Source organism: Corvus hawaiiensis, chromosome 5, assembly GCF_020740725.1.
Source record: "Corvus hawaiiensis isolate bCorHaw1 chromosome 5, bCorHaw1.pri.cur, whole genome shotgun sequence".
Lineage (NCBI taxonomy): Eukaryota > Metazoa > Chordata > Aves > Passeriformes > Corvidae > Corvus > Corvus hawaiiensis.
In genome coordinates, this window is record NC_063217.1 from 50338522 (window position 1) to 50356733 (window position 18212).

At 35.5% G+C, this 18212-nt stretch overlaps 1 protein-coding gene across 1 annotated transcript in view; it reads right to left on the reverse strand.

Moving 5' to 3' along the window:
• The window catches only part of PDGFC (platelet derived growth factor C), a 124021-nt gene that overhangs the window by 19147 nt on the left and 86662 nt on the right, over positions 1–18212 (reverse strand). Inside the window, exon 3 of the mRNA XM_048305074.1 lies at positions 14760–14940. Within this exon, the coding sequence (XP_048161031.1) occupies positions 14760–14940 (181 nt within the window). The remainder of the gene's footprint in view (positions 1–14759; positions 14941–18212) is intronic.

Consider the following 18212-nt stretch of genomic DNA (forward strand, 5'->3'; position numbering starts at 1 on the left):
ATACTGCTAACCATAATGTTGTCCTGACATACACTTAATTTCCAGCTGTATCACTTCTACCTATATATTTTCTTCTATCTGTATTTCTTAAATCTCATTTCATGTTACTTCATTATACTTTGATATATACTATCCACACAAGTAGAATAATGTGATTACACAACAAGTAAAAGGCAAAATTAATTGGGAAAGTATGCTTAATAAGAGAAGTTTAAGAAAAATATTTTGAAATCCCTTGCATTTAGGAGTAAAATATTAAAAGCATAAATACAAAATCATAAGTAGAGTCTGAAGAAGAATGAAGTGTCACAGTGGACCAAAACCTGAATAAGAGATGATGGGATCCTGTTCGAAAAAAACAAATCTCATTCAGATATTTTCAGAACAACCTCATAAAAATAGATATTGAGCTGCTAGAGAGGTCTCAGCTGAAATACAGTGTTCAGATTTATCTCCAGCACTTGTTAGATACAGGCAGAGAGAAACAGGATATTCACATGAAAGAACAAGATGAAAACAAAATGAACCATGATAAAAGATTGAGTGATACAATTTACTTTCATCTCGGCAAGACCAGGCTGACAGGAGACAACAAACACATAAAAGAGCATCAGATGATCAGCTGTTCCCTAGTCCATCAGTGACAGGAATTATTTATGTTAAGTGTTAGAAAAAAATTTCATACAATGTGAAAGAGTGCAACAGATGACTGGGGAAATCTCTGAAATCTTCATTCCTGGAGTTCAGAAACAGCACTAGAATCTAGCAAGAATTAGCTTAGTGTATCTACTCCCTGCTTAGAATAGGACGATGGCTCAGAAAAGGTCCCACTGAGTTCCTTTCGAGCCTTGCATCTCTGTGATTGCATTACAAAGCATCTACCTGGTAAACTCGATGTTTCTAGAAGACCTGTTAAATTATGCTGAGGGACATGCTGAATTTTAGACACAAATTAATTCTAAATAATTTTAAAAACTGTGTTGACTAACTATGACAGAAGGTCTTCTGGATATGTAACCAAACAATTTTTTTCCTCAGTAACTATTTGTCCATTTGCACATTTTAACCCTTTGGATTTGGTAAACTAATGGTGTAATAAAAATAAATAACTGCATGCCAGTATACCTAAATATAGAATAGCTGGTGGAAAAAACATGTTTGGTTTTTCAGTTGCATGTCAACCTTAACTAAACTTAACTAAAATGTGAATAGGAAAATGAATGAAACTACTCCAATTTTGGATTTTAATTTAGCTACTTTCTCTTGGAGAAATTTAGGGAGTCACAGGTTTTTTATTAAAAGCTGATTCCTTGGGAGTAGCAGAAGTTCCTTTGACAGTATCATTTACAATTTCTTTGAAACCTCAAAACAGTATGTAATATAACACACTTGAGAAGATGGCTTTAGTATCAGCTATAAAATAAAAGTAGATGCATTTCTGCCATGCTCTACTTTTTCAAAGCTATTTAAAATTGATCCTTCAAAGATGGTTTGAAAGCAGACTGCTCTTTTCTATTTCTAATAGTCTCCCATTAAATTTGGTGCTGCTTACAGCATGAACAAATCTATTAAAATAGAAGAGGTTGAATTTTAAGGCACCACTATAAACAACTGCCTCAGCCTGATGCTTGGTATTATTAAAAATGAAATAAATCTTTGAAGCAGCCTGATTACTTTCACTATAATGAATAAATATAGATTTTCCTTTGTACATCCAATTCCTTCTCAGCCCCTTCCTTTACACGCATTAAAAAAAAAAGAAGAAAAGAAGGAAAGATGGCATCTGCCAAGTAATGAACCTGTAGTATTAACAAATCCAATATTATATAAAGAAAATAAAATTCTCCTGAAGACTGCTGGTTAATCAGTTGTCTTCCATTAAACCTGATATCTTCAGTTATAACAATGTCACTGTCCACAGATGTGAACAAATTATCTCTAATTAGTCTGATGGTCAACTAGCTCAAGTATCTTGAGATAGAGAGATAGATAGATAGATATTGATATAGATAGATTATTATATTCATTTGGGCTTGCTAGCATAGTATGGATATGGGTATTCTTTTTAACAGCAATGACAGAAAATTATGCTGCCTTATGTTCTCAACCATGCCATTAATCTTCCTTGTAACATTTTAAACAAATCTATTCAGGCATCCGTTATGGCCCCAACCCTGCCACCAGAACTGTCAGCAGTCACACTGACTTAAAGGGATGTCCCCATGTGCACAGACCTTCATCTCCTTTCACACTACTCTGGTTTTGCAAGTTCACTCTGCTGGAAAGCTACAAATTCAAAACACCTGCACAAGAAAGGAAGTGCTGCACACTAACACTGAACTAATCATGACTCATTTACAAACTGCTGCTATCTGCTCTACCTTACTGTTACTTTTAAAAGAGCTGAGGGTTTTCTTTAATGTTGTGTTTCAAAATCCTAAATTTTAAAAGAGTTGCAAAGCCTTTTAAAGAGGCACCTCTCACTCTACTCCCCTCATGTACCCTTTATTAGCACCCTTTTGAAAAATTAATATTTACACTCTGAAATATACCTTTCTGCTTGTATATATACTTAAAATATCCCTCTGTCTCTTATTTTTCCTGTTCACTGGTTCAGCAATACTGTCAGTTTCTGATGATTTAATGTAGAATATATGGAGCTAATTACAGAACACAAGACATCAAAAAGTGTGGTTTTCTAAACTTTAATTAATTGTGGTTTCACAGGCTGCTATTCACTGCAATCTAGGAAGTGGTTAGATGTGAGGCTTATTATCAGTTTAAGTAAAAAGCCAAACTGTGAGGCACTGGTTGCACCTGATTTTTCCAGCCCGTAAGAAATATGACTTTCTGCGAACTGCAGATATCGTGTAACATGGGGTTCAACTGAGAGAAAACAAAGCAATTTTTTGCCTTATCTTACTGGACTGAAAGATACTGTCTAACCACAAATTTATCCTTTTACCAAGTCAGAAAGTGTTCTTCACAGCCATGTCATTGAAAACGCCCATTTGCATCCCCAACAAAGCACTATCTCAGAAATAAGCCAAATAAGAAGATAAATTAAGATGATATTAAGAACACATTTTTTTACAAGCATTGATGACCGAATATATATTGTGGTATGTTTTTTCCAGGGCATGATGGACAGACACTGCAAGAAGAGAGCAAAAAAAAGAGGGAGTAGCAGGGGGGAGGGAAGGGATTTTGCAAGGAAACACTGGTCAAGAACCCTCATTGACAAAATCTGCAGGGCTAATTGTGGTGAGATTTTTACCACCTGCCCTACACAGTGAAGCCCCATGAAATGATCTGTTTGTTTAAATAAGAATAGAAACCCATTCTGAAGGTTCTCAATACCAAAAATGAAACATAATTGAGATGTTCTGCATGAAATACACTTATGAAGCAATGTTAAACAAGTTGAGTAAAGTGACTGTGGTGACTACCACGCTTTGCTGAAGGAAGACTCAGTCTTATATTTGGAGAAAATATTTTCTGCGTTTGTACATTTGAGATACCTAATTGCCAAGAAGATAGTATTACCATGCTCTTAGCCTTCTTTCACTATTTACTATTTAATTTGAAGCTACTTTGCATCTTTCAGATTATCTGTGCAGTTCCAGTGGACAAACAAGGATTTGAATGAACAAATTAGGATGCGTGAGCACTAACCACTTGGGGAACAGGAGGGAAGACAAATCGTCATTTCAGCTACATCACCATAAATTTAATGTAAATTGCTGGAATTTAGATGAGTATAAATTCCCTTTGTAAGTTATATTTCAGTTAAGAAGTCAGAAGAGGACATTTTGCTATTTAACAATTCAGGTTATATTCTCTTCTCAAACAATATACCAGTATCAGATATGGGTTACCTTAGCAACTATTGTGTTCTCAAAGAGAATTCTGAGAAAAAAGGATGCTTTAGTAAGCAACTAAAACATTGACGACTCTTTTCTTTTTTTTCTCCTACCATTCAACTTCCACAGAAAATTAAACCAAGTTTTTGGGATAACCACTGATTGTAATCTCAGAATGAGAGCATCAATACTGTTTTTAACCTGATTTGCATCAAAGTTTAATTCTTCCAAGGATTCTTTACTTCATTACTGAATCTGGTCAATGATGTATAATTCACTTAATTAGGAGATCAGAGGAATAGGTAGCAGCTGGGAAGAAGATTAATCTCATTGTAATAAATACATATAGGGAAACAAATATTTGTCAATTAATTTATTAATATATTTTTTAAAAAATACCCCCCCACCAAAATCTGTTGAAGTTTGAATAATGTGACCATTATTTTGATGATATGGTCATTGTTTTTCAGACTCACAATACCTAATATTTCATGTTGAAGGCAATGGGAACTGCTTGTTTAAAAATCTGTCATCAGTCACACTGTACATGACAAAAGAACTAGAATCAAATCTTCCAAAGATTTCAAGCCTATAAATTGGAAAGTATATGATTATTATTGTAATTTCAGTGGTGTGGTATATGAATAGAAATAACATTAAAATTGCAGGAAATAATAAATTCAACTTGGTGCCTTGTTAAAGTAACTTTAAAATACAATTATTCACCCAACAAAGCCCACAGGAACACCATTTGTAAACAAAATGATCTAACTGTGACAATTTGGCACTATAGCACTTGCCAGTTATCACGCCTTGGGTAACTTGACTATTATTTTTTTTTCTCCTCTGAACCTCAGTACTTGGCAGAAAAGAGCTGTCATCCTTGTCCTGCAGAAAGAAAAATAGTGGAAGCTGCCACACTGCAAGAAGCCATGGCCTATGGCAGACTGTAAGTGGGGACACAACACTGCACATGACAAAGCCAGAGCAGGGTATAAAAGATCTAAACCAAACAGTTCACATGCTGTGCCCCATGCAAGATGTGTTGCTTCCTAATTCTCCTTGGGGATTACTAATTCTCTAATTGCTCGATTAGGAGATTACCTTTTGTAAGTATTTATCTAAGGAGAGGACAATGGAGAATTCTTTCAAAAGTAATTGTACTCTCATAATTTATTATGGAATCAGATTAAGAGAAAAATTAAAGTAATGGTGTTATTAAAATCACTTTTCTCTGGTTTCCGATTTTCATGATGACTACACCTTAATAGTTTGCCACTCTTTCAAATATGAACTACAAAATTTAGGTCAGTTCCATCTATAAAGTATCCATTGGCATTTTTGTGTAGCACCGGTTTTGTAAATTGTGGCTTTGTATGACTTGTTTAATGATACTCCTTAGATGGGCATAAGTGTTTTAAAATTATCATAAACTTTTCTGAAATGGCCTGCAGAGAAAAGTTGGTTCTGTTCCCATTGATAGCTTTTAATGTATTGATTTTCCAAATTCCCTTGTCATTTGTAAACAGGTAATTTCAGGTAATGCAATATCAAGCTTTATAACGGAAATGGTAAAGATTTTTTTCCTCTTTAACAGCGAGTATCTTTTCCAATTTAAAGAATTGAAAACCTTTCTGAAAAATTTTTAGTTGTCTTTTTACAGTTGATTTGACCAATTATCTTTGATTTTTGGTGAAAAGCTGAGCTATACTCTGAAGTTTCTATACTAGAAAACAGTTTCAAAAAACTCTTATGAACCATAATTCTACACTAATTTTGCATCAAAGATATACTGCTGTTTTAGGCACCTAGTCACAAAGGCTTTTTTTCCTACATGAAAGGTGCCTATGAGTTTCTTAAGCAGAAAGGCAATTAAATAAAGTAAATACAGTATTTAAAGTTATATATATTGACAGAGTGCAAACAAGAGAAGACCAATGACAGAATTTACTTAAACTAAAAGACAAGAATTCCAAGCCAAAAAGGCATTACACAGATGACTTAAGAACAGGAAGTATTTTATTATTAACTTTTGATTACCCAGAACACCTCACATTGAAAAGCCCAAAGACAAATACGCACACACAAATCAGAAGAGTTCAGCGAATCAGAATGATTTTCAGAAGATAAGCAAGGGCAACCCTATTAACAACTTACATATTAAAAGCTTACATATATGTGGCTAACTGTCCTTCCAGTTAGAAAGTTAAAAATTATTTGGCATTTGGTCCTTTCCCATCAAGAAATATAGATGATGACTCAGAGGGTTTGATAATTTGGCTCAACTCAGTTATCTTACTCTCCTTGGCTACTAGTCATTTAGGATGGGTCAGTCAGCAGGGAAGTTCAGGGTTGGTTGCATGGAGTTAACAAAAATTTGTTTTCAACTAAATTTTAAATTTTAGGGTTTAGCAAGCTTCAAAAACAGTGGCCTTTTTAACACTCACATGCAGGCACAGTAAGAAAAACAGTGAAAATAAAACACTTGAAAATGCAAATTCAGGAATTGCATTTACTATGCCAACCATTCACAAAACTATGAAGACACTGATTTCTAACAAAATTACCTCAGAACAGCATCTGTCTTTTTAAAGATGGTGCTTGTCACACTCTGAGGCAAATATTTAGAATAAGGGATGTCTACTGAGAAACTCTGAAGCTAAGTGCTACCAAAAGACACCAGAGCTAGATATTGAACAATAAATCACCATATTGATTTAATTATCTACACCACTACACTGAAAATCCCTTATCCTCCTAACACAATCACTCAGATGGGACCAAGAACTGCTGTAAGTGATGTCAGGGTAGAGTTATGATAGAGTTCCCCTAAGAAACCCTTTTGCAGCTGAAAGGGAAAGGCTACTAGGATCCACCAACCTCCACAGTGCCTGTAGGATTATATGCAAAATTTCTTGGAAAGGCTGTGTCATCTACTTTTACACCTCCACCTTTCAGGTGCCTTTAAACCTGGTCTTTCATGTATTAAAACATACCCTTCAATAAGAAGCCAGCATTCTACTTCTCCTCGTAAATGATCTTATACTATTTTTCTTCCTGTGATTTATTGCTCAGCTCAAAAGAAGAGTGAAATGAATAGTCAAGACTCTAGAAACGTCTTTTGCCAAGCAAACTGCCTTCCATTTCCACATGCAAGGGCTTTTTTAATTTCATTTTGGTTTTAAACAATTACAGTTCTTCAACAACAATAGCTAGGAACAAACATGGAAGCAGCTTTCCTGAATTCCTTGTCTACTATCCTAGCCTGAGATAATTGCAAGAACAGATGTGACAGCTTTGTGATTTTCTAGACTTTCCCATGAAAACAAAACTGAAAGCTTTTCAACAACAATCCTGGCTTTTTCAGCCAAACCTTTCATCATCCTCATTAAAAAGGTTTTGAGCATTTACAGAAACTAACAAATGACAGCTCATAATCCCCATCTGTAACACCAGAGGCCAGGTACTGCAAAAACAAGACAGGTGCAAATTTTGGTATTCCCATAGTGCTTATTATCTATCCCTTTTTAGAAACAAAAGGATTTGTCTTAACACCACTACCAATATCCCACATTAATCTTCCCATGAGCAAACGCTTACCCTGAAGCTACTATACAGTGTTATTACTCTGTCAAGAATTTTTCTCCTGAATTTAAAGAGGTGCTTCTACCAACCTGTGGAGCTAGACTGTGCTGTAACTCATCTACAGAAGCTGCTCCACAGCTGAGTTCATCTCAAATGTCTAGAGTTACCCCCATCAGAGCTGTAGTGTGTGAAAAAGAAACTTAAAAGAAATTGAGAAGTTGCACCTTTCTATCCCAACTTCATTCATTTCATTTCTGCTTTTGCCTTTTCCTACCAGAATCATAGTAAGAAAATTTAGCACAGTACACACCACTCTGTTACTGCCCTAGTTACACACCACTCTTATTAGTTACACACCACTCTTACTAGTTTTGCTGGGGTGAGCCAATGGATAGGATTGTGGCATGACTAAGACACTAATGATGGATAGGGACAGAACAGGAATGCACCTAAAAATGGCAAAACTGAAAACAGTGGTGGTGCCTGAAACCTAGTATATGAAATGTGCATTTGCTTACCTTTTGTTTTTGGTTAGCAACCATGTCAGACACAACATCTCAGTATTTGAAAGAAAAAAAAAATTAGGACAGCGCCAGTTACACAGGGGATTACTTTGAGAATGTGAGAGAATCACTTTGCTTTGGAACTTGTAGAGAAGCCATCAGCATGCTTTCTCAAAAATGTTGATCCTGAAATTCGGAAAAGGGATAGTCAACTAGATGACTCTGTAGTACTTAAAGCATAAAAAATAGGGGTTGCTAAAAATACTTCGGAGAAGAGGAAGGTGATGTTGGGGGTTCTTTGGGGTTGTTGTTTGGGTTTTTTTCTGGGATTTTTGTGTGTGGACGTTTTGTTGCCTTTTTTTGTTTGGTTCGTTTTTTTGGGGGGAGGGTGGTTTGGGTTTTTTAAACCAAACACATGAAGTGAAAAGTAGCTTATAAAATATGTAGTAAAGGATTAAATAAAAAATTGCACACAAGTAATTGAGACACTTCATTCTTTAGGATAGCTATGAACAATTAGATTGAACAAATAAACTTGAACCATGACTATAGAATAATTTTGAAAGACTAAAGGAACATTTGAACATCATTCTGAAATACTTCTGTGGAAGTAGCATCCAAAGCTCCAATTACATGACATCATTGGGTTTACAGCTGAAGAATGGTGTTTTTATATGAATACAGATTGCTCTTAAGTCACAGCCCTGGTTAAAGGGTTTTTTTTTCTTTGAGGAGCCTCATAGAAAACCTTTAAATTTTTGAAAACAGCAGAGCACACAACATTAAAATTTACATTAGAACACTACAATCAAGTAAATGATAGAGCACGTAAAACTCATTTCCAAGTTAAATATGCATACATAAACTTCCATGCTGAAATGCTATGAGACACACTAATAAATTTTTTAAATACTAAAAAAGAGTCCCTGATAATATAAATATTCATTACTAATGGAAATCTAATAAAAGCCTTTGGGCAATTTACAAAAAAACGAAGAAAAGAGATCATCTCCTGTATTTGAAATGCTTTTCCAATATGCTTTCTAAACTTTTTCACTTTTTAGGGCTTTTTAAGTGTTCCGACATTGTTTCCACTGTATCGTTCTATGGTCTGCACTCATGTGGGAGGAGAGGGCTAATATGTGATCAAAGACAATTTGGGACAAGGAGCAATAAGGTTGCCTGCTTTTTTGTGACAGTTGCAGTACCCCATCTATTGTTTATGGCAATAATTTCTGCTTGAAACAAGTTGATACAGACTGATCTAACTTGGATATAATGCTCTGGACAACTAAAAGGAGAGTAGTTGTCATGAGCTCTTGTCCATGTCATTTGTTGTGATTGCCCCTCAGTACTTCCAAAAAAACCCCCCTCACATCCAAAAGTAAAAGAGTTTTAAGACCTATGTAAATGTTCCATAGGAAAACCCACTTTGATACTTGTTGAACACTCCTGAATTTTTCAGGAAGAAAAGTTGTACAGAACTTTTTGAATAGAAAAAATACCAAAGCATGACATTTAAATGCAATTGCATTTAATTTTGAAATTACTGCTACTTATATAAAAATAAGAAAATTAGCTGGTTTTTATGTCTTGCCTCAGTGAATCAGGATGTGATATTTAAAATACTTCTCAAATCAATGAATTTAAATCTTAGTCAAATACATGACAAACTTGTAAAAAAATTTCATCCAAGGAAACAAAATTAATTTTTTCCACAGTCATTGAAACAATTTGTGATTCTTTTCAGCCTTCACCACTGGAAGACTAAGATCACAGAAAAAAAAAAAAAGAAAGGGTTTATACTACATGTACCACATGAGAAACTGCATTCAGATTTTGGCCAAAGGGAAAGGAACCTTGTCTTTCATAGTACAAAACTTGCTATCAGGTAAGTATGCTCGTTCCTTTTAAGAACTAAATGACAACACCAAAATGGTTCAAAATCTCACTCTTCCTTTTAGAGTGTAAGAAAATCCTCACTGACATCTGAGGTTGTGGAGATCAAAGATACACTTCCATGGACTTCTGTGCAGGACCATAATTTTGCTAGATTCCTGTCTAACTGTCTCTCTGTGAGCCTGCTTCACACACACAGATCTTTAAACTTTTTATGACGTCCATGGGACGGAATGACATATGGTCACAGGAAAAAAAGACATGATTTCATTAGAAAGTATACTTTAGAGGTTGTTTTGCCTCAAAGGTTTTTTTTCCCCACCATTCATTTTAGTCCCATGGATAACAGCCATTCTCAGTTTGTACTCTGCATTTTTTTTTTGTTAACTGAAGCATTTCACTCCTATCTATGTATTTTGAGGTAATATTTACTGTCTCATCTAAGAAATTATCTCATCTAAGACGTTAAGCAGAAATTTAATACAAAATTGAATCTCCAAAGAAAGAATTAGTTCAAAAACATCTTTGATTTACAATGAATTTTTACCACACAAAAGAAAACTAATAGATGGAATTTGTACACAGGAACATCTTTAGTAGCCTGTTTAATTATCCAGACTAAGGTTTCACTGTACCTAATCAGTGGACACTCTGAACACAGAGTTTGTTTTAGAGTCCTTCCCACCACCTGAAGGATTTTCACAGTTCTTTTTCACTTTATGTAGTATTGCAAAGTGCTGCATAACACTCATCCACTCTCCTGATTCTTCACAGCACCTTGGCTTAAACAACCCTGAAATAGTTTTATTTCTAAGACCTTTTGACCACTTCTAAAGAGAGTGTAGAAAAACCCTTGTTTAGGAGATCCCTAATGTCCTTTAGGATCTTTCTGGATGGATTTCCAGTTATTGCAGACATAGTTAAGCATCTCTTGGGTTTCAGTACAAACATGTGAGAAACACACCTGATAGCTGTGAAATCTGTAGACTTGTGAAAGGAAGGGAAAGCAGGGTATGAGCTTTCCTCTCTCTGGTCTAGTTTTATGCACTTTTTCTATTAGTATTTACATTTTATTTGTCTGTTTCAATCAACAAGCTCTATTAATAATGTTCCACAAAAAACCCCATAAAAGTAACATGCTCAATCCTCAAAGAGCAAAACTTAGCCAATTTGGATGAAATAAAGGAAGAATTATTAGATAGTCCTAAATATCTATTTAACTTTCATTACTGTCAAAAGCAAGAGTGATACTAACAAAATCTCTGCACTGAAAGGGGAAAAAAGAAAAAACAAGCCAAACCAAACCACTCTCTTGGATTGAAACCCAGGAAGTCAAACAGGTATTGCACCAAAATCCCAAACCACCTGCTAAGTCACTTTTGAAGCAGGTCAGTCTTTAAGCAGCTTCTTGGAGTTCCATCTTTGCTTGCATAAAAGAGGGTTAAGTCTGTTCTTTTCAAAGATCTTTGGCATGATCTTTGATGACAAATGACATGCTACCATATGCCAAAAATGAAGTGGAATACAGTCACCCCCAGCTTCAACTTTAACTGGAGCTGCTTTGTTCTGAGTGCCCTGAATAATTAATAACTACTTTGGCAATCAGTCATGCATTCCTTAATGGCACCTCAGGCATCAAGTATCCCATTCACCCGCTCCCCAACTAACAATGGACTTCATTACATCGTTTTCTCTGCCAAACTTGTAACTGACATAGTTTAAAATAAACAAGTCACTAGGAAGACTGAGGCCCAAATGTATATTACAAGAGTTTATAAGATTTCCCTCAATATCATGTGGTTATTATAGGGGGCAAGTGAGAAGAAGGGGAAAAGAAACGAAATATGGATTTTTTTTGCAGTAACGTTCTAGGAGGGTTTAGGTGGCACAGCGCTGCCAAAATCTTGAGTTTTAATAAATGGATAGCTGGTCAAAAATGAGAACCATCACTAGGCAGCCCTTACTGAATAAAGCAGCCCACAGGTAAGCACAGAGTAAGTGACAGGGCAGAGCATGAAAGAGTGACTGAGACTAACAGCTGTGCTGAAAGGAGCATAATAGTTTTGGAATAACACAAACTACATTTGCTTAATAGGAATAAGCTTTTTCAACACTTGCTTCCACTTTATGGTATTGCAGACAAAATGAACTTGCAGCTATAAAACAGAGGAAAGAAAGTGGGAGTAAGACCAGAATTCCAGAAAGTTCCAGATGCAGCCAGGGTACTCAATTTAAAATGGAAGAAATTCAAATTATTAAGCTCTAATTAGTTAGAATCTGAAGACAAGCATAATGTTTTTCTTGGGGAGCATTCTGCTTGTATACAGTATGTGCACTGCTTTTATGCAGTGCCTTCCAATCCCACAGCAAACCTTTCCATAGAATGATGTTGCATCCACTGACATTGGAATGGCAGTGAGTCCTTTCTTTAGGGTGACTAAATCCTAGAAGTAAAGTAATCAGATCAATAGCCTCCTTATCATGTGAAAAGTTGGTTTGAAATAAAATATACAAAGTAAAAAAAGAAAAAAATCTAAAAAAACCCTAAAAAATAATATATATATATGTATATCTGTATATATACGATAAATTACAGCAGATCTAAACAAAGCTATTTCTCTTGCTCTTTAAAAGACCTGAAAATGTGTCCAGTGCCCCTCTCTGTGTGTGGCCTCCAAATACAGAAACAAGCTTGCACTGTTTTATTTCAGTTTTGCTTCATTTCTCCCCAAACAATCTCTCCCTGCTAGTCTACCAGGCATCTCCCCCTCCCCACTACTTGTCAAAAAAAAAAAAAAAAAAAAAAAAGAGGAAAAAAATTAACTATTTAGGACCAATTCATTGAACTGAATCTCTTAGTGAACCAGTTATGATTTTGCAAGCATTATTTAAAATTTAAGCTCATTCCTACAGCTGACATTTTTTTTTTTTTGTGGGCATGGGGCATGTGGGAGGGGGGCTGTAAATTTTATTTTCTCCTGAAAAGGTGGATAAGATAACTTTATCGTTGTAAAGAAAATGACTTTGTTTGGCATCAGTTTTCAATTGCTTTAGGTACAAGAAGCAGGTTTAATCCTGGAACTAAACAATATATATTTAATTTAGAATCTGTGGTCTGAAATGTGTAATTGTATTCTGCATGGCTTATTAGGACATACTTTTTGTTGAAAAAGATCACAGCCCTTTTAAAGGGAGATTTAAAAATTAACTGATAAGCAGTTTCTATACTGAACATTTTGGGACTCATTCCAAATTCTTGTGACAGCAAGTGGGCTGCTCTTGTCCCTTGCATATGTTAGGGGTAAGTATTTTGAACATGACTTCACTGGTTTGAGGGTACTGGTAATTTAAATTTTATAGCCGGTTTTCCCCATCAAACATTAAGGAATAAATTCAGTCCATTTTTACAGCATGACATAAAAATAATTACACATATACTCCTATTTTCAGGTGCCTTTGTTCAATCAGCTCCACAGAAATGGGATCATACATAAGTTACATAGACACGTAGCAGGTAGGGTGTAATACCAGAGCCGCGACAATGGAAGTTTGGCACCAGCCCCACAAATACATGTATTTAGTGATTTTCTTTCACCATTTTCTAAAAGTAAACATACTTATTACATTCTGCCCTCGGGTGTACCAAAGTTTAAACCTGGCTTTATTTCAAGTTTGGAGACTGACATTTTATTTAATTTTAAAACTGACCATTATCAAGTCATAATGTTCTTCTAAACAAAAGTTAGAATAACTCATAAAAGAGTCAATTATGCAGATCAAACCTTTAGTCACTTTAGGAGTAGTTCTTCCTTAGGCATAAGTATTTAAAAATATTTCTAGGAAAACAACACACACATATATACGAACATCCCACCCTCACTACACTACACTGGCACCATCATCAGCATGCTAAATATATTCTTCTCAATAACTGAAATTTTGCCAGTAGGGAGAAGGAGCAAAAATGGCAAGAAAATGAAGCCAGCCAAATGCATTCTGAGTGAAGCACATGTCAGTGGGGTTACAACATGGATTCTTTTCATCAATTTTTTATTGGGCTTGGAGATATTTTCCACCAGCCAAATACCACAGACCATGAGACTACTTTAACAAAAAATACTCCTTACTCTCTTTAAAATGGAATACCTATCCTAAAACAAGTCAACTCCTGTTTTCCTCCATTCTAATGTTTCTGGACATTATCTCATCCTTAAAATTCTATAAACCGTTTTTTGATATCACAGATCTTTCATTTCATGAAAAAAGTAACAAAAAATAGTTGACAGTGAAATTAGTCACATTTTAGACAAGACTAGTTTAATACCTGTGACTTACAACCTTTAAGCAATATTCAAGAGAAGCCTAAAGTACAGTTTACAGGGAAAATGCAGTGGAAAATGAGTATTATGGATTGTCTGCTTTGTCTCTATAATAAAACTATCCAGAATCATAAGAACTCTTCTGTTTGGGAACTAGGTGTAATCATCTGGTTGATTATGTCTAAGAGCAGCTGACTAAAAAACCATCAATTTCTTCAGTTTCGTTCTTGTAACTTCCCAATCCTCTTTCAACATCCCACTGCTGATTCATAAACTGACTTGTCTTTGTCTCAAGGCTGGAATTCTTTTTTTTCCACAGTACAGTATTAGGAATGCAAACATTTTACTGATGTTTCCACACAAACAACCGAGCCCACAACTTCCTAGTCCAAAGCCATCCAAAAGGAACCACAGGAACACTCAGTTAAAAAACAGAAACAAAATGTACAATTCAGGAAGACAGATTGCACACTGCTATTATTATTAAGAAATAAACAGTAATTAATCTTAAACTATTAAAAGACTCTTTTGAGCTACCACTTCAAAGATTTTGTATCCTGAAATGTTTCAATCTGAAACATGTTACTTACTGGCATAAGAAGTGTATAATGGATGCAGAATCCAGGTTCAGAAGGAAAATATTCATCAGACACAAATCTTATTCTGATCTGGTTTCCTTTGGAGATTTGTCTGCTTGGCACAGTACTGGAACCACACCAGCGCCCTAAAACAGTGCCATCACTAGGCTCTTCAACTTCTACAAAGTCATACCTGAACAGAAAAGAAAATAAAGTGTTTATTTACTGACAAATATTCTATAAACTTGCTAATTTAACCAATAAACTGACGCTGCAATTTTTAATTTTTTTAAATGCTAAAAGTATGCTGCCAAAGCCAGCTATTTGAAACTTAGCTCCCAAGTTGCTACTGACTTACATACATAATAAAATCATGCAGTGAGGTTAAAAAAATAAAAGCAGAGCTAGCATTTTGAAGAGACCCAAGTGTATGGTTTTGCTTCTTGTGCAGAAAGCAATTACCGCATGTGTGACAGGGCAGAATAAAGTCAGAGAAAAAAAAGGCTGTAATAGCCTGAGTGGCACAGTAATTCGTACTGCAGTGTCACCAGCAGTACACTGCATGCCACCAGTGAAAGTTCAGGTGCTTTTTGGTATGGAAAACTCACTTTCTTGTAATGCCAGTGGTGAATAACTTCCCAAAGGTTAAGGTGGCTTAGGGAAACTTGGAAGGAGTTTATGCATATCCCAACAAAGCTTTGTTGAGCAAAGACCTAGATCTCACCGCATGTCAGAAAGAACCCGATATTTTAGAAATATGGACAAGACACATATGGGCTGGGAACTTTGAGAGAATGAAACATATTAAGTTTGATTTTATTGTTTTTAACATGTGGTCTGGGTACCTCTAGGGATCTGTGAACAACTTCAATTGCATCCATGAAAGGTAACTAAGACATGCCAGTCAATCATCAATAAGCTTCAGTATGGTAGGCAAAGGCCCTCGTTCTCACTGGAAATGTTTAGTGGGTTCCCAAGTCATAAAAACATGGAAAGCCACTGCTCTAGAAGGTACGTCTGGTTTCAGTGCTTTAACCTGCTTCATGTCAGCTCCCCAGCTGCCCTCTGACAGAATAAACACTAAGCATTTCAGCTGCATTTTCCCTGCTTCAGTGGCAGCACAGCCCAGTGGTTTGAGAAGGTGAGTGTGTGCTGGATAAAGCAGGGCAAGCTCTTGGCTGTTTTCAGCTGCAGCTTCCTGAGCCAAGTTTTTACTTTTAAACCACAATTTGTAGCCTAAGCATGAGCATAACAAACCTCTGAGAAAGTTTTGAGGTTTCTGATATTTTTATGTTCTCTTGCATGTGCAGTCATATATTAAATACATCTCACATAAATCTAAATTCGTGAATAGCAGAGCCCTTTTCAAGGGTACAAACAGTCCTACCTCTGATGATAGCAAAGGCTCATATTTTAAAAAACATGTACACACACACACTCTCTACCAAATATGCCAAACTATATTTAAAGTGAAAATTATTACCTCATAAACATTTTCTACTAAAGCTTTTTCTGGATTTTTTTTTTCAGTAAATCTAATCTTTATAATGATTCCCAGTTCCCTAGTTAGACAGCAGGCAATAAATTCTTGTGTTGCATGTTTGTGCAAGACTGACTTGCACATTTATTATCTCCATTTAAAGGACCACTATTTTTTCCACTTAATTAAAAATGAATGTAATGAATATGCTCATTAACTGTGTTCAAAATCCATTACTGCCATGTACCACAGTTTTAAATCTTTGTTGAACTTATGATACTAATTACTTTATCATTATCTTTTTTCCCCCAAACACGAACTAATTCCTTTAACAGATCCACCAGTGTTTTTACTTTATGATCAGGTATACAACTTATTACAAAGGCAATGTGTACATTAATGGTGCAAAGGCCTCAGGGCTCAACACATTTATCAAATTTATTTGGAGCGCTGAGCTTTTTCTCTTTTCAAGATCAGATTATGAAGTTTATAAAGATAACCTTTTTTATTTTTTTAGTTAAGAATATGAAATAATTACCTACCTTTCTGATTTTTAAAGAGTGAAATAAGCTAATATTTACATTTATTGACTTAGGTTTAAGATGCTAAGGGGAGTCAGGGGGCTTAGTGCTTCTACCTAACTTGCAGTATTTTTTTTATTGCACCCTTTGGTCTTCTGGTACACCTGAAGTAAAAGAGAAACTCAAATTCCACAGTTTAAATCCTAGACCCTTCAAATAAAAGCTAATTAATTCCATTAGTAGAGAGGTAAACTTGAGGGAAATAAGTATTCTGAAAAACTGAATAAAATTCAGCTCGGATAATGACAGTTATCTAGGCTAAATGTGCTACAAGAGGCTGCCAAAAGAGCCTCCTCTGCAACTAAAATTCCTCTCATCACACATCTGGACTGATGTCTGAACTTTCTGTAAAAGAAACAAAACAAAGTGGTTCAGATGCTTTAGCATTTACATTATTGTGCTATGTAATTTTGCAGCTGATGTCACGGGGCTAAGGAGTGGCAAGGACAATAGTACACCCATGGAAAATAATTTCCCCATCAAGAGAAGCTTGTACTTGAAACACAAGAGAACTAGGATAGATAACCAAGAACTGAGAAGCCATTTTACAACTGCAAGGGAGCAAAAGAATGTTAAAATGCATGTTAAAATTAACAACACAGAAGCCTTCTTTTCTTTGCAGTGTGCAAATGAGCAAACACAATCCTCTTTGACAATGACTAAAGAAATGCTCTGGTGCTGTATCTGTAATATTTTTTATATATACCTAAGTAAAATTTATGCCAAAAAGGCAGTCCAGTCTCCTTTCCTAGGTGAAAGATGCTCTTGCTTTTAGGCCTGATGCCCACAATGCCTTCTGTTATACCTGTTGCAGAACATGTACTCCCCTCTCCTAAGGCCCAGGTGCCTGGGAACATGGATTGAATTAACAACCTGAACAAAGACAATTTACTGGAAAGGAGCAAGGAAGCAACATAAGCAGCTCAAAACTTCAACAGCTTTCCACCCAGGAAATGTATTTTCCAAGGGTATATGTTTTCCTCTCCTTTCTATATGTTTTTCTGTGGTTTACACTGTCATTTCCTAAACATACTCTGACAGGCTGTTTATCTTGGCTTGCAGTTTTGTGACCTTTCTATGGCTTCCCTCTGCCTCCAGAATTCCACAAATGTATCAAAAAATGTAAGATGCAAAAATCCACCAGGTAAAACCCTTCATCATATCAGTGGTGTTGAATCTTTCCATCTGTATACAGATGCATGCTAGACAAAAATCTAGGAAGCCCATTAAAACAGTTTGTGACAGGTGAAATTTATTCTCTTCCCCTTTTGATAAAAACATGTTTCTTTTTTTTAATTAAGAAATACGAAGTTGTTAACAATCCCTATCAAACGTTTTCCAGCATTTTGTGGGGTGATGTAATATTTCTGTTCCAACTTGTTTTAAAGCACATAGAATTCCAAA